General features: G+C 37.0%; 2 protein-coding genes across 4 annotated transcripts; both read right to left on the bottom strand.

Moving 5' to 3' along the window:
- Nucleotides 1–7,857: 7,857 nt before the first annotated feature.
- On the bottom strand, nt 7,858–9,713 carry slc25a3a (solute carrier family 25 member 3a; the record flags this gene model as incomplete). Its single annotated transcript, XM_083528899.1, is given in 10 exon segments — nt 7,858–7,982; nt 8,161–8,271; nt 8,560–8,689; nt 8,691–8,721; nt 8,805–8,956; nt 8,962–8,976; nt 9,068–9,175; nt 9,178–9,252; nt 9,324–9,373; nt 9,704–9,713. Coding segments are annotated over 10 exon segments (807 nt in total).
- A 1,404-nt stretch (nt 9,714–11,117) lies between these two features.
- Nucleotides 11,118–23,552, bottom strand: tmpoa (thymopoietin a). 3 transcript variants are annotated; one of them, XM_083527995.1, is made up of 13 exons: nt 23,161–23,552; nt 19,405–19,522; nt 18,899–19,051; nt 18,297–18,424; nt 16,134–16,238; nt 15,864–15,914; nt 15,655–15,783; nt 15,487–15,567; nt 14,575–14,646; nt 14,145–14,354; nt 13,263–13,376; nt 12,941–13,044; nt 11,118–12,837 (listed from the first exon to the last, which is right to left on the bottom strand). In XM_083527995.1, the coding sequence occupies exons 1-13, from the start codon at nt 23,389–23,391 to the stop codon at nt 12,462–12,464; spliced, it is 1,872 nt and encodes a 623-aa protein (XP_083384121.1). In that variant the 5' UTR covers nt 23,392–23,552; the 3' UTR covers nt 11,118–12,461. The 3 variants fall into 3 exon arrangements, with proteins under 3 accessions (XP_083384121.1, XP_083384122.1, XP_083384123.1); XM_083527996.1 differs by having other exon boundaries at nt 16,134–16,235; nt 23,161–23,551; XM_083527997.1 differs by lacking the exon at nt 13,263–13,376.
- Nucleotides 23,553–24,078: the final 526 nt, after the last annotated feature.

Genomic DNA, 24,078 nt, shown 5'->3' with positions numbered 1-24,078 from the left:
TTTTTTTAAACCCGGAAACAAACTGAAGAAAAAAAAAAGAGAACGAATTTCACATGCTTTTGTTATTTAATTAATTAATTGATTAACTAATTACACAAGTCACTGTGTTGCTTGATCTTCTTCATTGCATTGATGAAGGAAATCCTAACACTTCAAAATACAAACATCACTTACAAATTGTCTGTTTTCAAACTTTGTGCTAACAGTTTTAAGAAGAACCGCATAACTTTTGGCCATATAATGTTTGTTTATATTCTCATGCATATTGCACATTATGTAACTCGTAGTAAAATATGGTAATGATGATTAGCGTCTGTTCTGATATTTTGAAGCCGTGACCATTATTAGTAAAGTACCAGGTACTTAACTATAATAGTGTAGAGAAATCTGAATTATGTGTCACAAAAGGATTTTTCTTAAATTATATGATGATAGTCATATAAAAAGAAAGAAATTCACCACAATTAAAAACCCTAGTGTCCTGCATAGAGCTCAGAACATGCCTGTCCTGTCCTGTCCTCCTTAGCTAGAGTTTATTATATCAGCAAAATGAGGACCACACATACACACAAACAAACAAACAAACAATATATATATATATATATATATATATATATATATATATATATATATATATATATATATATATAAACCCATTTGTTGTCGAGAATAACTTTATTTCGGCTTCTCTCGTTAGGGGTCGCCACAGCGGATCCTCCGCATGTTAGATTTGGCACATGTTTTTACGCTGGATGCCCTTCCTAACGCAACCCTCCCCATTTATCCGCGCTTGGGACCGGCACTAAGAGTGGCTGGGGTTGGTTCCCTGACTACTGCCCAAGATGAAAGGAGAAAGAAACCTTGAGCAAAACAGACAGAATGTAACCCATACTTATCTGAGTGACACTGAATAGTGTAATTAAAGTCATTAGTCTTTATTAGTCCTCTCTAGTGAACCCATAGTGTAGTCTAGTGTACTCATAAAATCTTGCAGACTAGAAGAGGTTTTCTTCTTGGATTATGCCATGCTATATATTTGGCTCCATGTATTTTGCCCTCAATCCCACAATATGATGCTACCACCACCATGTTTCACAGTGAAAAAAATGTTGTTTTTGGCAAAGTTTTGCCACATTTGTGACATTTTGGTCTCCTCATATCAGAAAACCTTAGTTTACATGTTTCTGAATCTCTGTCTTCTGTTACTGAGTTGTTAGGGTTTACCCGTCCAAGTAAGCAGTGCACTATAATGTACCTAAAACACAAATTAACAAAGGGGTATTCAGTTCTCTGTACTTTTCACGTCTTTATTAAACAAACACCAGTCTGAACATGCATACCGAGGAATAAGTCCCAGCATTGTATGTTAAGAAATGGTACGAAACTCTGTTTGTTTTAGAACTTAACACTCTAATAATGCTATATATAACGACTATCCTTTCGAAGGTCACATCTAATGTGTAATGTAAAGCTTGTGGTTTTGGTTTTAAATCAAATGTAAATGACCTCCAACAATCATATCAGCTCAGTAAAACAGAAATAGAGTAAACAGAGAGAGATTTCTAAACTTTGTAACAGAAATATAAACAGGACAGCTGAGGAGAGGATAAAATCCTGTTTAAAACAAATCCAGGACACTCTGAAAATGAGCTGCGATGTTCTGAGGATTTGAGACGACCATAAGAAAATCCATCCAGGTGTCAATCTGCTGTTCTGGGTAGTGAAAAAAGAGCAATATTGTTTATTCAGTTAAACAGTTAAGTGAGTTCCTGTGTTTGTATAACACAAGCAGGTCATGAACAAGCTCAGCACACAGTTTCAACACACCACACAATGACATACATGCTCATAGCATCCAAGAGCTTTTTACTGATCCCCAGCTCCCACAAATGGAAGAACTTGCCACGTTACTTATGTCTGCCACTCCCAGACACAACCAGGGAGGAGGCATGACTCCACCTACTGCGTCCTCCAATGAGATCCAAGAGCAGGGATCCTAGAAGTGAATCAGACCAATGGAAGTTGGAGTAATGAAGGAATTCCAGTTTAGAGAGTAGTAGAAAATCTTAGAAGAGCTCTCTGATTCCAAAAGGTTTGATGCAGTCAGTAAAATGATCTAGTGATGTATTAAATGAAATGTTTTAAATGTTAAAAATGAATTTGGTAATATTCTGCAGTTAGACAACAATCCAAACCATAAAGCAAAATTTTACAAACACAGGACATGTATGGCATAAGCCTTAGTGTTACTAGGATTTTTACTCATGACCTTCTGAGCAGATGTCTAACATCTTAACCACTAAGCTACCATTTCCTACTACCAGGAACTCATGCCGTACATAATACATAATACATTTTCACTAATTTAATAACTGAAATGATCATAATTTTGTACTGAGTGTGATAACTTTTGCATGTGAATAAATCCTTTGTTACTACTACACTGGATGGTGTGTGGAAATGTAGGCTTGGAATAACACACTCTTCACAAGAACAATTTGACCTCTGCAGTTCAGTTTTTACATTCCAACCAATCAGTGACCTCGATTATGCAGGTCCAGCTGAATGCTGGCTTATCAGAGGCCTGTGTAAAATAAGCTTCTTTGTCCTGCCTGAGCGGGCCTGGATCAGTGTGCGAGCCACAATTCAGGACAAAAGGACACAAGCAAGGCTCTGAGCCAACATTGTTATCATTACTCAGTGTATTCTTGTACACTGAGATCCTGTGACTGAAAAACACCACATACACAAATGTGATTTTATTACTAGTGCTAAATAATCAGAAAGATTAATGTATTCGTGTAATATGCTTTCTACTACTGACAGAGACCGAGCAAATGTATTTTTTGTTGGAAATGAACATCTGTCACTAGACTGTAGTAGACTAGAAGGCTTTAAAATGAGAATAATAACGATGTGTTATTAGTCCACATGTTGAGGTGAATATTGAGAGTTGCATCACTTACAGTAAGTCATTTACAGTAAGAAAGCTGCAAAGAGCACATTACCTACAGTATCTCACAAAAGTGACTACCCCTCACATTTTAGCAACCATTTCAGTACATCATTTAATGGACAATACTATAAAAATGAAACGTAGATAAATTTTAGTCAATGTGCAGCTTGTATAGCGGTATAGATTTATAAAAAATAACTCAATGTACAGAAATTATTGTATTCCATCTGGGACGACGGCCATGTAAACCGACTTGTTGCAGTGTGTCGCGTATGGTCTGAGTCCTGACAAATGGACATTCTGCTTCTGCAATCTATAAAGTAATGCTGCAGCACTCATGTCTGTTTTTTAAAGCCAACTTCTGCACCTGACGCACAGCACGAGGACTCAACTTCTTTGATGGACCCTTGCGAGGCCTGTTCCGAGTGGAACCCATCTTGGAAAACCTCTGTATGACCCTGGCCACTTTACTGTAACTTTCAGGGTGTTACCGATCCTCTTACAGCCTCAGCCATTTTTGTGGAAAGCAACAATTCTAATTCTCAAATCCTCAGAAAGTCTTTACTATGACGTGCCATGTTAAACAGGAAGTGGTCAGAATGAGAGAATTGTACTCAAAGCACCAAATTTTAACTGCTCTACTACAAGATACACAAAATTGTATGGTCCTAGATGTATGGTCCATGATGAAGAGAACATGTGGCTTTGCATGATTAAATGATGTACAGCTTTTACTTAGGATGTACTCACTTTGGTTGCCAGTTATTCAAACAATAATGCCTGTATGTTGAGTTATTTTCAGAGGACAGTAAATCTGTACTGCTATACAAGTTGCACGTTGACTTCTCTAAAATACATTCAAGTTTCATTTCTATAGTATTGTCTCTCAAAAAGATGTACGGGAATGCTTGCTGAAATGTGAGGGGTGTACTCACTTTCATGAGACACTGTACAATTTTGAAAGAATGCAAGAATGCCACATATGATTGGTTTGTAGTCACATTCCAGTACAATAGACAAAGCGTTGTCGTTGCCCCCCGAACAATGCATCCATAATGCTGTTTTTCTTGCAGTGGAATTAAATGAAAATATGATTAGTGTGAACAGTGAGTTGTGTGTGTGTATGACTGTGTGTGAATCAGGCAGCATTTATCGGAGGTTATTTTACCATTTTACCATACATTTCTGGTTTGTTAATTATAAGGTAGAGTAAGATTTTAGAAAATTAAACATGACAAGGAATCACTTTGGAGTTGAATGATTTGGTGCTTGTTAATGATTTGCTCAAAAAGGAAGAACAGGATTTCAGTCAGTGGAACATTCCCATTAGCGTTGTATCAATATAAAACTTTTTATGCTTATTACAGGATCGTTTTCAAGTTAAAATGTGCACGTGGTTCAACAGAAGGCTTGGAATTTGTGAAATGAATAACAAGCTAATTTTTTTAGACTTTTTTAGACTTTAGTAAAATTCGTATGTTCCACAAGTTGATTTTTTTTTTCCAGGTTAAAAGAGTCACCTGCCTCCATTGTCATTACCAAATTCTATTTTTATTGTCAGTGGGAGAAAAACACAGGATTTAAAATGACATGCAAGTCTGATCCTGTTAGAGGTATTTTACACAAACAGAGATATTTAAAGGCTTTCTCACCCTGTGACATTTCTCCCTCCTTCAGGTTTTATTCTTGCTTAACACACTGGTCAAGGAACCTGGTAATTCAGACCTGTGAGCTGAATTAAGTGCACTTGAGTAGGAAATTCAACAAACTATCCATTGAGATCAGAATATTACTGTAATAATGTACATTTATTTTTATTTCAGAGACTGACCAAATCTACTTTTAATTGCAAATTATCATCTGTTACTAGATGGTATTGTCTCTTTTTATTTGTATAACACATGCATCCTCAACTGCAATGAATGGACATTCGGTCTTTCTTCCTTGCCACTGGCTTGTTTATCAGGTATCAACTTTAAATGATTATTTTAAATAACAAATGATATTAAAAGCACTATATAAATAAGACTGAATTGAATAACAAGGACAATCCTTGGGAGTCAAATGGTAAAAATGATTTAATATTGTTCATTAGAAGAGTGTGATTTTAGAAAACTCCAAAAACAAATCAGTGATCTAGTTGAATAGTCATGATCATTTTGACACACTGGACCTTCACTGGCAATCGTATTATTGTTGTTATTATTACAGTCCCATATTTTATTAAAATATCATTTTCTTACAGAAACAACTTTATTAAAATGTATTGTTAATTTATTGTTAATATTTTAAGATTTGGGCCTCAATTTAGGCCTAACATTCTTGGATGTGAAGGCTGTAATGAGGGTGTTGAGAAGTGGAAAGCAGGCGTCGTATAGTTTACACAGAGAGAGAGTTTATAGCTGGGGAAAGTGACGCAGTGACAATTCGAAAACATGCAACACAAATCAAAACACGGGGCATAACGAGGAATAAAGACACGTTATCTTTCACCCCATTACTTTCTCTTTTTCGGCGATAACTTTTCTGGAAAAACGTCACAGGAACAGCTTTGCTGCACATCCTTTAACCTTCAGGACTGAAGAGAGTGCTAACAAATTCCATTTCTCCGAATCGCCCTGAAAACCCTGAAACCAAATGGATTATAGATAACAGTCGGCTGTAACTGCGTGTAACCCATATTGCACATTCCTCCTCCATTAGTGCCTGGGGATTGTTCGAACTCAGGAACATGCGTGAGCACTCACACCCAGCTGGCCAAAAGCACCACACACTCTCGCTCTTACGTGCAGCAGGTGACCTGGTAGCTCGGAGTCTGTGATGAGCTCCATTTGTGTTCGGCGAGACGCCAGCATCAGGGTCAGCAGAGCTCGTACTCAGAACTGATGAGGGAAAGAAAACAGGATAGAGGGAATAAAGAGCACTCTGACACACACACATCAGATCCCATTTTCAAGTTTGTTCTACACTATGGAACAAAATGGTGATTCAAATAACTGGAAATAGTTTCCCGATAACCCTGGATGTGTCATTTTGTCAAAATTGTGATATGAGGACAGAAAATATTTTGCACCTGCATTTTTATTTATTTAACAATCGTTTTTTTTGTCTTGTATCAATTCACTAAACTGAAGCACTGCTAATAAATACTATTTAGTGTGCAACATTTTGTTTTACAGGTAATGGACAGTGGGGAGAAATGCTGTGGTATGATAAATGTCACTACATGTGAATATATTAACTAAAGGAAATAATCACATTCTTACCAGTATTTTTTGTGTTGGAAAAATCAGATTTTGTTAGAATTGATTATTAAACATTCAATCTTTTTTTTTTTTTTTTTTTTAAAGCCCTACTCCAAGCCCAGGACTAGTTGAGATTGAGTAGCAACTGGGTTTTAGTCAAAATTGAGAAAAAAAAAAACATTTAGCCAAGAATGTTGAAGAACAAGGCTTTACTTTAAATGCATTGGAATTGTGAAATTGGTGAAATTGAAAGTGAAAATGTCAGGGTTGCACATAATTTTGGCCATTTACATTTTCAACCCAAATGGGGTGAAAGTTGGACTTAGAGTTTTTGAGCTGAAAAAAAAAATAAATCTTTATTAATACTTCTAATCATGGATTAAAAAAATTAGCATTGTTTACAAAAAATTATAGAAATTCAATGAATAAATTTTTTTTAGATATTGAGAATTTTTGGTTCGAATAATTTTCAAGTAAAAGTAGAAAAAAACATATAATGTGGATTAATGCGACTTCACTCTGGTAATCTATTAGGAAACAAGCTTTTCCAGGGTATCTGACATGACAGGTTTATAAAGTGGGTGAGGCTTAAAATTGTGCAGCCAGGTATAATTTTCTTGAGTGCAAAAGTTTGTGCACCCTTAATAAAACAAAATACAAATAATGTAGTAGTAGTATAATAAAGCAACTGATTAAATCAAGACATTTAGTGTGTTCTGATGGGATTTTAGAAACCTTAGAAGTCTTTCTAATTGTGATAGATTCTCTAATTTTTGCTTAATTATTAACTTCATCATAAATATCAGACATCATACACTGCTTTTATCAGATCAGATCAGAAGACCAAGAGTTACATAGCAAAACAATTTCCAACTAATAAAAGAAATACAAGGGTGAGTGAAAGAAAACCATAGAACTTTTGTAAATAAGGTTTACCAGAGCAGTAAAATGGGCTATTGAGAACAACAGACCATAAACGGTCAGTTGTCGTTTTGAAAGAATACAATATTTGTTGTTAATATAAAACAAAACAATCACCAGCTTTTTTAAACATTCATCAGCTTTCTCAAACATTCATCAGCTTTCTCAAACATTCATCAGCTTTCATGCAACATTTACTTTCGGCCCTCGGCCTCAATAAACTTGAATCTTTCGCCCTTTATAGGAAAAAGTTTGGGCACTTCTGCTCGAGAGGGGGCATAGACTTTTGCACTCAAGCCCATTTTTCATAATTCATAGGCAAGATTCACTGAGAGTTGGTTGTTAACTACATGTTTCAACATGACAGGTGAGTTCAGACTGAACTTCACAGTCTTACTGTAATGAAACTTTACTAATATAGTAGGTCTTTAACTGTTTCTTTGGCTTATTTTCGTTTTAAGTTCTATTTAATCCAAAATATTAAGAAGAAAATCTCCAGTTAACAATTTTTTTGTTTCATTTACTTATCTGAGTTCACTTGTGCAGTATATATCTTGCTCTGGCACAGCTCAGTCTACTCTAATGGCACTAAAATGATAACAAACCGGACCACGAGGCATCTTGTGGAGTTGCGTTTTGAATATTATTAATAACTTTATTGGATTAATGTTACTCTCTTTCTATTCACGGTGACATTACACCCTTAAGGTGTATATGTATAAGCGTTTTTTTTCTCTATTGACCTGCCAAACTCATCTTCCTCTTCAGAGACTCGGGCATCTCCGGGTGATAAATAAACCACTGCAGGGCAGTTAGTGTGCCGATCATGACTATGCGAGCAAACAGCCCCTTCCACACACCTGCAGGACACAGAGTCAATGTTTAATATTTAGATTTGTTTTTTGCCACAGATCACAAGTCCTAATGCTTTTTCAGAGGTCTTATCATTAGAAGTTTAAGGGTGCCACCTGGTGGTGAATGACAGGAACTGAATCCTAAGAGAATCTCCAGGAAATGTGTGTGTAAAGAAAGACTTACCCTTAGGCCCCAGTCTCTTAAGCACCTGTACAGCTGAGCTTCCTTTCTCATTGTTCAGCAAGGACACCGCTGATTCGGGGGGGTGAGAAACCACAGCACAGAACACACAAGCTAAATAATGAGAGAAGAAGAAATGGTGATCAGATGACATCTCAAAACATCACACGATAATTGTAGCACTCCTCTAATTCGTTCTTCAACCATCCTTTTCATTCCTTAATCAATTCTTCTTATTATTATAATAATTATATGAACATAATGAAAGCTCCAAGCACTCAAATCTCCTGACCTTGGGCCAAGCAGCAATCATTTATGTTTAATTTAATACCTGACATTTATTCAGTAAAGACATACACACACATCCCCAAAGAACTCCAGTCCCCGCGAGGCCTCACTCACCGATGTACCCGACAATGAAGTAGACGAGGAGCTGTTTGGGTTTGGAGCAAGAGCTGCAAGGTTTGGGAATCACATACTTGTAGAGCGTCTCCTCAGTACGCTCGAAACACGTGAAACTTTGTAAAACCTTAAGAAATATATTTTACAGAAATGTCAATTTCTCTGTATTTCATTAGCTATATGAAAGATCTTCTCCAGCTCATCTGCTCATGCATTATTGCATCTAATCCTCACGCAGTACTCACGCCCATAGCCCCTCCTCTGCATGCACTTTCAGGATGCACTCCCTCAGGGTTCTGGTGTAACCCGGCTGTGTCTGGATGAGTACCTTACATGCCTCCAAAGGGGCCAGAGCAAAATCAGCAAAGAACTCAGCACTGGCAGATGCAGCCAAGTACTCCAGAGGTAAGCGTTCTCCTGTGGTTCCAGAGAGAAACAGTCTTGTCCAACATCACTGACGACACAAAACCCACCACCACCAAAATCTGCAGGTTTGAATGATACTCGCCTCTTCCAGCAAGTCATTATAAAGTGCTTTGAAGAGCTCATAGAAGCCGAACTTGCAATGACCTTGCATGGAGTAGCCAATAATCGTAGGAGCCCAGCCCAGCCTCGCCCCAGACCCTGGAGCACATCTTCTCTCAGGGTGACGGAAAAGGTGTTAAAGACGGGCTTGTATTTCCCAGGGTTTACCTGAAAGACACAATTAATAACACGTTCCTATGAATTTTGCTGACATTTTGGATCAGAATGAAAATACCCACCTGGATGCGACTTTTGACCAGGTCGAGAAGCACGACTGCCACGTCGAAATCTTAGAAAAGAAAACCAGGAGCGGAAAAAATCGAGCAATAACATGAAATAATTGTCTTCAACGTAATGATTTCTCCAAAGAATAGCTCCAAAAATAAGCAAAATGGCACAAATAGATGTTGTTTAGTATTTATTATTTAAGTTTCGACAGTTTTTACAACAGTAATTTAACATTTACTAGTTGGTCTAGCAGCTATAAACCGTAACTATAAACTGCACTAGTGTCAGAGTAGCTGTTACTATAGAAACCACAACTTCTGGACTGCACCACTCTCCAAGTACTTCTTACTACAGAAACTATGACTTAGAAACTGTACAAGTGTAAGAGTACCTGTTACCATAGAAACCACAAATCCTATTAGAGACTGCACTAATCAGAATAGCTGTTACTATTAAAACCATGACCTCTATTAGAAAATGCACTACTCTTACAATAGCTGTTGCTATAGAAACCATGACTTCTAAATAGAAACTGTATTAGTATCAGAATAGCTGTTACTATAGAAACTGTGCTAATCAGAGTAGCTGTTACTGTAGAAATTACTTGTGCCTGAGTGGCTGTTACTATAGATACTGTGCTAATCAGAGCAACTGTTACTATAGAAACCACAACTTCTATATAGAGACTGCACTAATCAGAATAGCCGTTACTATTAAAACCGTAACTGCTTATAAAACTGCACTGGTCAGAGAAACTGTTACTGTACTGTAGAAACTACTTGTGCCTGAGTAGCTTTTACTATAGAAACTGTGCTAATCAGAGCAACTGTTACTATAGTAACTGCACTAGTGTCAGAGTAGCTGTTCTAGTAAGTGAATCCGAAAATCATCTGACCACTCAGGATCCAGAAATCAGTGATAAAAGACATGCCAAATACATATAAATCTTTATTTAAACTTTCCCCCCTAAATTATATGCATTTATCCTCCATTTAGCTCCTAATGAAAAATCTTTTCATAATTTCTGATTGGCTGAAAAGAATTCCAACAATCAAATCTGTGCATGTTTGGCCTTCCCAAAGTATTCAGAAGATTTAAATATTTATGTGAACTTTGATGAATTACACTTCATATAAATATTTAAATCTTCTGAATACTTTGGGAAGGGCAAGCAAACAAAGATTTGATTGGCTTCTTTTCAGCCAATCAGAAATCAAGAAACGATTAGCCTGTTAATAGCTAATTACAAGCCATTGTAGAAAAAATTCTGTCGTTTTTTTTTTTTTTTTTACAATTTGACTTTTCTTCCATTATGTGAGGGGGAACCTCTGATTGTGTGTAGTACCTAGTGTCAGAGTAAATGAGAAAACTAATCTGAAATTCACTGCACATTTACTTTGTACGTCAAGTTAATTTCTATTGCGCTTTTCACAACGGACATTGTCAGATTTTACATCAGAATTGAATTTTAGTAAAAATTTGTGCGAAAAAATTTAAGATTCAACATTTAAGAAACAATGGAAAAAAAATTATTTTGTAAAAAAATAAAACCCCGGAACAAATATTATTCCTTAACAATATAAAATAAAATTTTAAGGGAAATACCCTGTAAACGATTAAACACTAAAATTATTTAAAAAATACAATAATTAAAAAAATGTTTTGAGCGTTTATATTACTGATTAGTGTGTAGTAAGAAGATTAGTTGTCTATCTGGCTATCGAACAGTCCCCAGTCCTGAGAATCAAAAGACCTGAACAACTGTGTGTGTGAATAAAATAAACGGCGTTCACGCAACAGAAACATTTGATATGAAGATAATTTTTTATTTCATTTCTACAAATCACACAATGCCGTCTATAGTATAAAAAAAATTCCCCACAGTTCCTGAATCAGAACCAGTCTCAATCTCAGTCGTGATTCACGCTCTGCTCTCCCAAATAAACATATCAATAAATATGATAAGGAGGAGTAAATATACTAATAAATGCGAGGAAACAATGAAGGCGAAACAAAACGCTGAGCTTTCGTCATGTCTGGTGGTTTTTGTGATAGAATATAATCCAATTTTTAATAAAGTTCTTAATAAAATGCATATTATTATTAAACCACATTTTTTTTTTAAGGATACATTGATTATAAATGTCAAAGTGGAAAAAAAGAGAGAATTTTTTGTGCTGTTTAGAATTTCTAAGGGTTCATACAAATATTATGCATATAATCAAAAGTGAGTGGCGACATACATCATCGTCCACATTATTAGAAAACACACCTGATCAGGTGTCAAACAGGCTGGTTAATGTTCAGATTAAACCAAACATGAAAGAAAATAAACCAAAAACAAGAATGATGAGTGGCATTTTAGAAAATCTGGGATTTTCACGTCTCAAATTTTTACATAACAGTGTGAAAATTATGAGAGGAGAGTCAGACAGGTCCGAACTGACAGGATAAGCAGAAAAGCATCTCAACATGACGCGATCTTGCCGACTATGCGCTTCACTGCTGTGACATACATGACATGAAAACGTGGCCGGCGACATCTTATTGAATTGCAAAAATAATTTATAAACATAAGACTCAAAACAATAATACCATGTGTAATTATGAGTTAGTGAAGAGACGAGTTCAGGTTTAGGAATGCACTAGGGACGGTACTAAAGTTTTTCAGAACAAGTATGAGCAAAGTGTTTAATCGGTACTTGAAGACACCAGAATGAGTATCCTAGTTAGCATCAACCAATCAGGAGTGCTACGGAATATGTTACTCAGCTCTGTTAACCTCTGCGTGGATTAAATACAGGTGTGCGTGTGTTCGTGCACTGCTACGCTCGTTCTTTATAACCTCAGCAAGGCGATTTTAATCAAAGCGCATCCCGAGTTCAGTTTAAGGCTATCATGTGACCTAATAAACACGGAAATCAGATTCATTATGACATTCGTACAACATGAAAATACATAGAGACGTTACTCCTTTGGCTTGTCCTTGATTCTAGCGTTCATTCAGAAGCTTCTTACAAACCTAGCACCACAAAGAGCCCCTCGAAAACACTCGATGGTTTATAGATGGTTCTGTGTACATGGGTGAGTTAGAAAAACGATGTACAGGAAAGAGAGAAGTCTTTAAACACCGGTGGTCTATATGCATGTTATTTCCTGGCCTTCCCGACAACGCCGCTGTCGCCCGGCTGCCCAAACGGATTTAACTGGTTGCTCTCCATGGTCTGGTAGACAAACAATAGAAAGCCGGAGACAGCTGCGAGGAGCATCAGCTGCACCCATACAGGCAGTCTACGCCTCCCTTTGGTCTGGACACTCAGGGGCGCTGTGGGTTTGGGGACGGACAGAGGGACGGCGCTGACACGGGGGACAGCGCTAACTGCTCTGACATGAGGGACGGATCGGGTCTCTGTGAAAGACGAAGAGGTGTATCTGTGTTCGGTGAGACGGGGACGCAGGCCTTCCTGCAAGGTGTCCCTGTAGGGTCGACCTGCTGCTCCTTTAATCGGTCTCCGACAAGTGGCGCTGAGAGATGACAGAAAAAAAGCAAATACTTAATTAATATTTTAATATTTTTAATAATATTACAAAAAAAATTATTCGACCGAGATGGTTCTAGAGTACTTACCTGATTCCTGTTGGCGTGTTGAGGACCTCGTTAGGGAACAATTCCTTCAGGACGTCCTTCTCTGCTGTTTTTGGGGTCTGCTCAATAGCTGATAACTTCTCAATCTGCAAACACAGAACATGTGATGAAATAACACAGTAAAAAAAAAAATATATATATAAATGCTTTTATAATGTGTTTTGTGCTGTTTTGACAAGACCACACCAACCAATAGGTGAATAAAAAAAGATTACAAGAAGCACCAGTGAGGAACAAAGTGAAAGTGTAACAACCCTTTTCACACGTGCAACACCCGTTTCTGATCATCCTCCACTACTATTACCCAATCTCCTGGTGTCTGATCTCTGAGGCTGCCATCCTGCCCCCTAATTGGGGTAACTGGACAGAAGAACCCATCAATTCTGTTATGCACTGCTGCAGAACCACCAGATTGCTCCTAATGCAGTGAAGCAGAAACAGTCAGAGACCTTCAACATCAGCATCACTGATTCAATTTTACAGTAACACCTGACAAATTGGATCCAAAACATAAAACCTAATCTTGATTTTAATCTGGATACTTAATCCTAATTGAATCCTGATCCTAATAAAGTCCTCAGTTCAAACACTTATTCTGAAACCTTTAATCCTATTCTGGAAAATGTTTAAATTTGAATGCAAATCCTAAAATCTAATTTTGTCTGGAAATCTTAATCTTGAAACCAAACCTCCTTCTTCTAATATTGAAACCTAAATTTAAAGACTCAAACTCTAATCTAAATCTTGAAAATTAATCAGCTTTAATCTTGAAACCCAATTATAGAATTTAAACTGTATTTTAGATCATAATCTGATAATCCGATTTTAAATCTCAATCTTAATTTTAAAAATAATTTTACAAGAAAGCCCAATCTTACTTTCCAAATCTAATAATCTTGAGCCCAACTTTGAAGACTAATCTTAGAAAATATTCTTTAATCTCAGAACCTAAACCTTAATCATAAAATGTAATCATTAAAAAATTAACTAAAACAAAAGAAAAACCAAGTCTGGCAAGTGTTGTTTTATTAACTATACTAGTGGGAAATCAAACGCAAATCTGGTCATATTCGATCCTTCAACCTTTTATTTTATTTCTTACTTCCTATTGTGCATGCTTAAAAAACTGGCACCCTCCACCACCGTGTCCAAACAAAACCACAACCATATCACAGCAGCTTCAAACCTTTAGATCGGACGAGCTCTCAGTGATGGGAAGATCATGAGTCAGACGTCGAGGTGAATCCCTTAGGTTGAGAGAACAGGGGGAATCTTTGCTTCGAGAAGGTGAAAGACGGCACATCATGTGGATCAGATCACTGGATGGATGAGCTGAAGCTAAACAAGGTGAACTTGGCTGCTTTGTGCGACTGTGCGGCGAGACGTATTTACGCTCCTTGACACAAGGATGATTCAAGAAAATAAATACAAGTAAAGAAGGACTCCCCCAATCTTATAATCCCGTGTCTCAGAATCTCAGCATATACTATAGAATCAGGTACAAACCTCAGAAACTCATGTGGACCAACCTGATGTACAGATACATTACAGAGAGCCTGTGAGCTTTGAGAAAGCTCCAATAAAACTCAAAAGAAGAAGAAGCATGAAGAAATCACCTCGAGGAGAGCGGTATTAAGGAGTATTTCCTCACCGGATGCTTTGGGTAAAGCAGAAGCTCTTGCACTAAACTTCAGAGGAACAAAATACAAGATATTTACTCCTATATGTACATTATAATATTACAAAAGACGACTAGGCTACATATCACCAGTTATAGCTGTTGAATTCTGGATTTTGACAGGTCAGAAGAAGATGGTGAAAGGTTCACTATAACAGCAGCAAGGTGAAGTTTTCTTAAAGTAAGGCGACATTTATTTTAATGTTTGAAGAAGAAAGCTTTCTAACAGTCAGAGGCGAAGTGTAAATCTTTAAGACAAGGAGTTTTCACTTTGTGGTTAAGAGTTGCACAATTACCTTGAAAAAAAACTGATTCACAATGAAATCCAAATGGCTTCCACTTAATCATAACCAGTAATATTCATTTATCATTATTAAACAAAATTTACTTTTATAGATAGATAGATAGATAGATAGATAGATACTACTATATAGTAATCCCTTGTCTATCCCGGATAATTGAAAAACTGCAAAAATGCTACTTTATGTATACAGTACAGTACCGTATTAACATTTCTCTCATATATTATTATATTTGTATTTATAAATTTCATTATTTCAACATAAAACTCCATAAAAACAATTCCTAAATGCATTTCCGCAATAAACCGGGGACTAGAGTAATTTTATTTTTGTGTTTTATAGCTGCTTTAGTGCAAGTGATAAGATGAACCATCTTGTTTTAAAGGTGACCGTTTTTTAGTAGTGCTTATGAGTGCCTTTCCACATATACAATTGCAGTGCTGAAGAATAAATTAACCATTAAATTCACTGTGGTAAAGGAGTAAAATATGTAAGATAATAGGGAAAATAATATAAAGAGTCATTGATAGAATTCTATCAGAAAGCACCTTTTTGTCTCGCTGCCAGGAAGGTGATTGTTTATGATGCGGTTCCACTGATTTCACAGGAAGGCAAGGCTTTTTAAAAAACTGAGGAATAGTTTATAAAACAGTAAGCTTTAGAATGCTCTCGTCGGTGTTAGGGGAAATATATATTAAAAGAACCTTAAACAGCACCTTGGCAGAGGGAAAAGCTTTGTCGTGATCATCCAAAGAGGTGTGGGCCGAAGCCATACACAGTTCAGGAGACTCTGGGAATACTGGCAGCTTGTCAGCGAGCAGCGGCTCTGGGTCTATAGGTAACGCCTTTAGTAAAAGAAAACAGTTTGTGATTGTAAGAGGGTTAAGTCTAACCAGAGGCGTCCCGATCTCTTTCATTTACATACCGATAATTTTTCTCTCTCTCGAGGAACTGGAAGCGTCTCGGATATCGAAACCTTCACAGGAGTGCGAAAAAGAAAGGTAAAAGTTAAAGAATAAATGTGTACAATGCAGACGTGAAAAGTCTACGGCTTGGATAAATTGTGGTCCAGGATATAAAGTCCCAGGAAAAGGTGCACAAGAACAAACAGAAAATCTGAGAGCCCAACGTGAGTCAATAAAAAAAAAGCCAAGAAATAAAGCAGAGGTGAAGAAAAACCAAGATGTGATGTTACAGGGTCAGGAACAGCATGATCCAGATGGCGACAAGACCTCCTCGACTTTCTCTCTACATTCACCACCTGAAAGTCTTCTTCCTCAGACTCATCGTCTTCTTCCTTCTACACACACAGGGAACGTTCTCCGAGGTCATTTTCTTCTCAGTTCACTTTTTACATTTTTTTTTTTTTAATATTTCTTACAATTTATTTTGATGATTTTGGCTCACAGCTAATGAAAATTCAGTATTTTAGATTAGAATATTGTGAAAAAAGTTCAATATTGGAGACTCGTGGTGTCACACACTAATCAGCTAATCAAATCCAAGACACCTGCAAAGGTTTCCTGAGCCTTTAAATGGTGTCTCAGTCTGGTTCAGGCTACACAATCATGGGAAAGACTGCTGACTTGACAGAAGACGATCATTGACACCCTGCACATGGAGGGTAAGACACAAAAGGTCATTGCTAAAGAAGCTGACTGTTCACAGAGTACTGCACATCAATGGAAAGTTCAATGGAAGGAAGAAATGTGGAAGAAAAATGTGAAACAAAGCCCATTCAAGAAGAGTGGACTGCAGCTGGAGTCAGTGCTTCAAAAGCCACCACACACAGACTGGGATACAACTGACTCATTACTTGCGTCAAGCCACTCCTGAACCAGAGACAACGTCAGGTGTCTGACCTGCACAAAAGACAAAAAGGACTGGACTGGACTGTTGCTCAGTGGGCCAAAGTCGTCTTTTTAGATGAAAGGAAAGAAAATTTAGCAGTTCATTTCGAAATCAAGGTTCCAGAGTCTGGAGGAAGAGAGGAGAAGCACAGAATCCAAGTTGCTTAAGGTCCAGTGTAAATTGTCCAGTTTGCACAATCAGTGCAGTGGTGGTTTGGGGAGTCATGTCATCTGCTGGTGTTGGTCTACTGTGTTTTATCAAGTCCAGGGTCAGCACAGACGTCTACCAGGAAGTTTTAGAGAACTTCATGCTTCCCTCTGCTTACCAGCTTTATGGAGATGCTGATTTTATTTTCCAGGAGGATTTGGCACCTGCCCACACTGCCAAAAGCACTAAAAGTTTGTTAAACCTTTACCTGAACCCCATAGAGAATCTATGTGGTATTGTCAAGAGAAAAATGTGAAACAAGAGACCAAAAAATGCAAATGAGCTTGAAGGTCACTGTCAAAGAAACCTGGGCTTCCATACCACCTCAGCAGTGCCACATACTGATCACCTCCATGCCGAGGCAGTAATTAAAGCTAAAGGAGCCTCTACCAAGTATTGAGTACAGTAAATAGACATACTTTCCAGAAGGCCAGCAATTCACTAAAATGTTTTTTTGATTGGTATTATGAAGTATTCCAGTTTTGAGGAGTGAATTGGTGGGTTTTTGTTAAATGTGAGCCAAAATCATCAAAATTAAAGAAAAATAAACACTGGAAATATATCAATCTGTGTATGATGAATGTACTTAATCAACTTTTTAATGATATTCTAATTTATTGAGATGCACCTGTATTAATAAAAAGAAAAATCATATATTCAATTAAAATATTAATATACCCATTAGATAATAAACAAAGGAAAAATAAATAAAGCATGTTGTAAAAAACTATATATACACTCATTGTGTATATATACACAGTATACACACAAAATCAACGAAAAAACAAGACAAGAGACAAAGCCCAAAATATTCCATCAATTTCTTTTTCTCTTGAGACAATTTAAAATCTTTTATATGAATTTGGTTATCAGTATTGATTATGTTTATATATAACTTTATATACGATGGTAAAAAGACAACACACCCAGCACACCCAGCACACCCAGCACACCCAGCACACCCAGCACACTTTAATGAGGTGTGCAGTGTTGCTTAGCCAAAGCTATCAAAATCCAGCCAAAACCTTTGTTCAGATGTTAGGTGTTCTGCATGTTTGATCTCCGTTGTGTACGATAAACTTCAGTCCAAATACACATGCAAATTTTGTGCTCAGAATGATAGAATAATTAAATAGATGCAATAATTAATGGCATGACATGCGAATCAGAAACACTGAAAGTAAAATACTGCATCCCCCCCCCTCCCTGTGTTTTATAATAGGATAAAAGCCGGATTAGGGTTTCATATTTTGCTTTGTTTGTCGTTTGGGTGCGCAGTATTTTTGCTTCTCTTCCTCACCTTGTTTTGGCTGCTTCGAGTTCTGGTGGTTACTGGAGTTTTTCCTCGACTCCTCAAAGGCCTTTCCACCACAGGTACAGGCTCCAGTTCCAGTTCCAGCTCTGGTTCCTGAACTGTTGCTGAAGTTTCTGCTCAACAAATCACCAAAATAATTTTAGTCAGCATGGATAAGAAATCATAGACAGTATAATTGCCTATTATCTCCATGCATGCAAAAGAGGGCAAATAGCAAGTGTGTGCATGTGAACATTTACAATGTAAAATAATTAAAAAGGTAATTTAGAGTGTCAAACATACACTAAATACTGTACTTAGGTCTGTACCTAAAAAATAAAAATGAATCAGTGTAAATTAAACTAAATGACAGTCTCCAGTCATGAAGTGTTTTATATAAAACTCCATGACAACGGTGTTCTTTCATGGTTGTAACTTCTAAAAATCTTGTTTTGTATTTAATTTTTATTTAAAACATGTAGACACACAAAGCAAACACCTGCCCCTCTATCCTGAGTGCATTTTGGTGTGAACAAGTTCTCCCTGTTTGTGGTAAAGAACAGGCTGCTGACAACAAATAAAGCACAGTTTGAAATGAGGGAGTTTACCTTCATCTTTGTCACTGTACTGATCAGAGTCTACGTTCCCATTACGGCTGTTGTGGGTCGAAACGGTTTCTGCGACGGAGATGACCGTGGTCTGAGGAGGACCCTGGTCCAGTAACTTCTGTAACTTCTTCTCGTACACTTTACGAGTGGATGCTAGAAATAATATTTTTTTTATAAAATTTAAAAAACCCATATAGATATTGTTGATTAAAATGAATGGTTTGTGTTAATAATTCTAATACAATATTGTTTCTATAGCAACTGCCCAGTCACATTTTAAAATCTCTCTGCAATTATCAAAACGGTGAAGTTTTCTTAAAGAGCCGTTTAACATTTATGAGTTAACACAAACTACGTTTTCAAAAATCTTTTAAAGAGAGGAATTGACCCCACTTCCTTTTAACTGCTCAAGGTGCAACAATAGGTTAATAATAAAGTGCAAAATGTAAACCTAACAACAACAATTTTCTTGATGATGATGCTCTATCTGGACCGAATCATCTCACCTACGATGGGTCCGGCATTGACTCCGTACTTCAGCAGCTGGTCCTTCAGATCCTCATTGGTCAGTTCGGTCACATCGATCTCCTCAGGACGAACTCTGTCTGTTTTCTTTGTGGCTTTCTACAGGAAAAGAAAGTGACAGGTTTTTTTAGAGAAAGAACAATGAGAATAATTTTTTTTGGAATAAACTGCAGAAACTCTTGCTTTGATTGGTTAAATCGATTGTGAGCTAACTGCTACATCGTCTGTAACTGAGAGACTTAAAGTTAGTAAACACCTCAATACATCACAGAGTTATTGGACCTATACTTCAGCTATGGAGAAGATTCATAACAATAGATGGGGAAAGAAAATTGAAAAAATTAATTAATAAACAAAAATAGGCACTTATCTCCGTTAGAGAGCAAATTTGGTTTCCTAGCAAAAAAAAAAAAAAAAATAAAAAAATAAATAAAAAAAAACCCTGTGCTTTATTTCTGACTATTTCAAAGCATTGACATCAAAAAGAACTTCTATAAAAGAGAAACCTCACCAGATAAAATAATTTTTCATACGTTTGTGCGGGAGCGAGCTGGTATGATAGAAACGATAGTGTTATTATATACGCGTGAGGTTTGTAAGATCGTAGTAGTATCGTGCCCCCTAACTCTCGATTGATGGCAGTATCTCCAGTGCCTTTGAGGGAGAAACAGGGCACAGCTAGATGTAGACAACACAGTGCACAAACGTTACAGTTTTAGAGCAGAAAAATCCCAGAAACTTGCTACAACTCAGATGTAACCGCTAGCTAAAAGGTTCAGTGACACTATTTTGAAAAACTATTCTAATCCACTAAAAACAAAGTAAATATTAGCTCTTTTTCCCCCTCAACGCAATCTCTCTCTTCTTTTACACACAGTCTGGGAGAGAGATAGTTCAGAGGAATTTGCAGGATGACAAAAGTCCCATTCTCATTCTACCTTAACATTTATCAGTCTTAAAAATCAGGGCATAGGATTTTCAAAAGTAAATAAAACACATGTTCTGACCCAAACAAAGTAAATTCCTCAGTAATAGAGTCATGTGCTCCAAGTTTCTCTGGAGCGCCGCCATGTCTCACTCTGCTTAAACAAAAGCATGTGATGGAAATGAAGTGGAATAGAAAGACAGTAAGGGAGTTTGAGGAGGAAGAGGAAATGGAGATGAACGAGTGTGTACGCATGCGTGTTTACATACACTCTTCAGGACTCTTCAGAGCAAAAGTTGTGAGGCCAAAGCGTGGTGATCAGAAGTGACGTGCATTTGAAAACAGCTTTTACAAACGCAATGCTGTGAAGGGGAAGGAAAACAGATGGGAGGGAAAATATTCTTTCCTCAATCCCCTCACCACACCCTCAAACTCAAGTGTGCTTGTGTGTTAGAGCCTAAACTGTAGTATGTAAAACATTATTTGATATATATATATATATATATATATATATATATATATATATATATATATATATATATATATATATATAGAAATTCCTACTATTATCATCTCGCTGTATTTTCCTTTAACAACTGAATCCATTCTTTTACTCTAATAGTCTTTCTTGATACTAAATCAGGTGGCAGAAATACCTTTGCCATACACATTAAGCTACTAAAAGAAAACCAGTTCAGAGGTCTGGCCTCGCTATGACCTTGAATTTGTTAGGATCAAGGTTTTGATGATGATGATAAAGAAATTCTACAAACAAATATTTGAGATATCAGCAAGAATAAATGCCAGAGTGTAGAAATCAAACGAATGATATTCAACCGTAGAATTTTTGAGATTTTATTTTCTACGGGAGAAACGACACACACACACACACACACACACACACACACACACACACACACACACACACACACACACACACACACACACACACACACACACACACACACACACACCTGGCAGCACTGAACCAGAAAATTCCTCCTTACAGGCAACTATTTCCTCAATAAAGAACCCAAATCCAGAAAAAAACAGCAGTGCTGAAGTTCCTGAAAACAGAGCAGGATAGAAGTTCCTTTGGAATGATGAAGTTCTAATCGTCAGAATAAAAATAAAAAATAAAAAAAGCAACAGATAAAAATAAAGAGGGATCTAGTCCTGGGATCTAGTCCCAGAAATAAAGTGTGTGTGTGTGTGTGTGTGTGTGTGTGTGTGCGCGCGCGTGTGAATGTATTATTTACAGCACCTCCATTCAACCTGTAATAAAAAATAAGTGCTATTAACACACCCTTAATAATGCTCATAATTACGAAGCCCCAAGATAACGTTACAACTGTTTCGAAAGAGTATAAGAAACAGGAACAGAAACTGAAATAGAAAAGAGCTACTGCATGTTGGCAAAAAGAAAAAAAAAAGATTCATATCAGATCATTTCGTTTATAAAACAAACGATTCCAGCACGTCCAGATGTGTTTTATCCCTCTGTGGTTAACACACAATTCCCATACGACTTAATCTTCTCCCTTAACTTTTTATCCACTTCTAGCTACATTATGTAATTTACATTATAGCAGCTATAACCATCCTTTCTATCTATTGAAGTGAAAGACAGAATGCCATACAAATGAGTAACTGCTTTGTTATATTTTGGAGAAATGGAAAACGGATATGATGCTTTTTACCTTAAACTTTTTTTATTAGGTGTTTCTCACATGCATGTAATATATATTTTTGTGGTATATAACCAAATCAGTAGATTTAAAGAAGTAATATGTGATAAGAACCAGCACACTTGTAGAAGTAACATATCTTGTTCTTAAGGTCTGAGTTGTCCAGAGTGTCAAAGAAATGAAATGGCCATAATCATGTTACTATTAAAAAAAAAAAAAAAAAAAAAATGATGGACTCTACCCTAGGCTTTCAAAGATAATAGTGCCAGACGAGGAGATGATTGGAAAACAAGATGGGCCTAGACAGAAGAAGGAAAATAAAAAAATGAACGTGTATTGATTGTCTTTTGGGGGGCTTCCGTAAAAATGCCTGGATTTACCATTGGATTGAATACATTAGGAAGTATCTATCTTTATTTCTGCTGAAAAAAAATCATCTTCGTGTGGTGTCAACATCATCTTTGACACCACAAACCAGGATCCTGAACTGTTTCGTTTAATTGCCCTTTTTTTCCTTTGTTATTGAATTTGTTACTATTAATAATTTAATTTACTTTAGAAACACCAGCATATAAAAAAAAGAGCAGTTGTAAATGAAGTTTCTTACTAAGGTCAAAAAAACTAATCGAGATCTTCAGGTCAATCAACAACGCCATGGTTATTGTTGTATAATTTTTTTTTTTTTACATTTGTTTTCACTACAGTACCGAGGCGGTACATTATCGCGTTGAGAATATCGTATCGAACTGAGTCGGGATCGATAATCATGACAACCCCAGGATCATAGACGCGGGAAAGCGAAGTTCATATCACAGCATGGCGGCGTGTTTTCCTCCTGAAAGTTCTACCAAAGCAAATAATTTTGATATCCAGGTTGTCTGCAGTCACATTTAGATATATCAAATAAAAAGTTTAATGCAGGTTAAAAACTTTCATTTGTCCGTCATGTCCATATTTACTGCTGCTCTACAGAGTCAGCCATATTAGAGACACTTGGATAAAAATGAAAAACGTTTTCCCTCCTGTCAGATTATTGAATACTTTTTGGTGTGAAAAAAACCAAAAAAATAAATATATGCATTAATGCATCATTTTGTTGAGGGGAAATAAGAGGTGACCCTCACCCTGCCGGAGCGAGCTGTAATGGAGGCGGCGGGGACTGGAGGCTCTTCGTCGCTGGAGAAAGCCTCCCCGGAGCCGCTCTTCTTGTTCTGTGAAGTCAGGTTTTTCAGATACAGCTCCACATACACTCCTTTCCGCTGGTCTCCGTTCGGTAACGCCACGTTGTTGGCCACGAGTACGCTTTTCAGCTTGTCTTTAGTCAGAACAGACGGATCGCTAAGGAATTCCGCCATGACCGCTGCTGCTACTGCTGCTTCTTCTCGCTCTCTCCTTCACTCAGTAGCGCTGTTCCTCACACGCGCGTGCACGCGCTCGTCTCCACCATTACCCGTTATAGCCCAGTCCCATGTTCAGCGTCTCGAGAGAGCCAGGCTCAGAGCTCCGATTCGATTGGTCAGCCGGAATGAGAAAGAACGCTCCTGATTGGTCAAGAGCTGTCACGCGCTTAACAGTAAGGGCCAATGTGATAGTGTAACAGGTCAACGGGACAAACATCAGGCGGTGATTTCTTACAAATTCTATATACATTTTGATTGGATAAAATAAATAATAAACACCACTACTACTAGACACATAGACAAAGACCGAAAGTCAGACATACAGACAGATAAATAGGCTAAAGATAAACAGACAAAAATAGAGATGGATAGACATAGATAAATTGATAAAGATAAACAGACAGACAGATAAATTAATAGATAAATAAAAATAAACAGACAGACAGACATAGAGACAGATCGATAAACAGACAAAAATAGAGATGGACAGACAGACAGATAAAGATAAACAGACAAAAATAGAGATGGACAGACAGACAAACAGAGATAGATACATTGATAGATAAACAGACAAAAATAGAGATGGACAGACAGATAAACAGACAAAAATTGAGATGGATAGACAGATAGATAAAGATAAAC

Source organism: Silurus aristotelis (assembly GCF_946808225.1).
Source record: "Silurus aristotelis genome assembly, chromosome: 24".
Taxonomy (NCBI): Eukaryota; Metazoa; Chordata; class Actinopteri; order Siluriformes; family Siluridae; genus Silurus; species Silurus aristotelis.
This window is presented reverse-complemented; position numbering and strand designations above follow the sequence as displayed.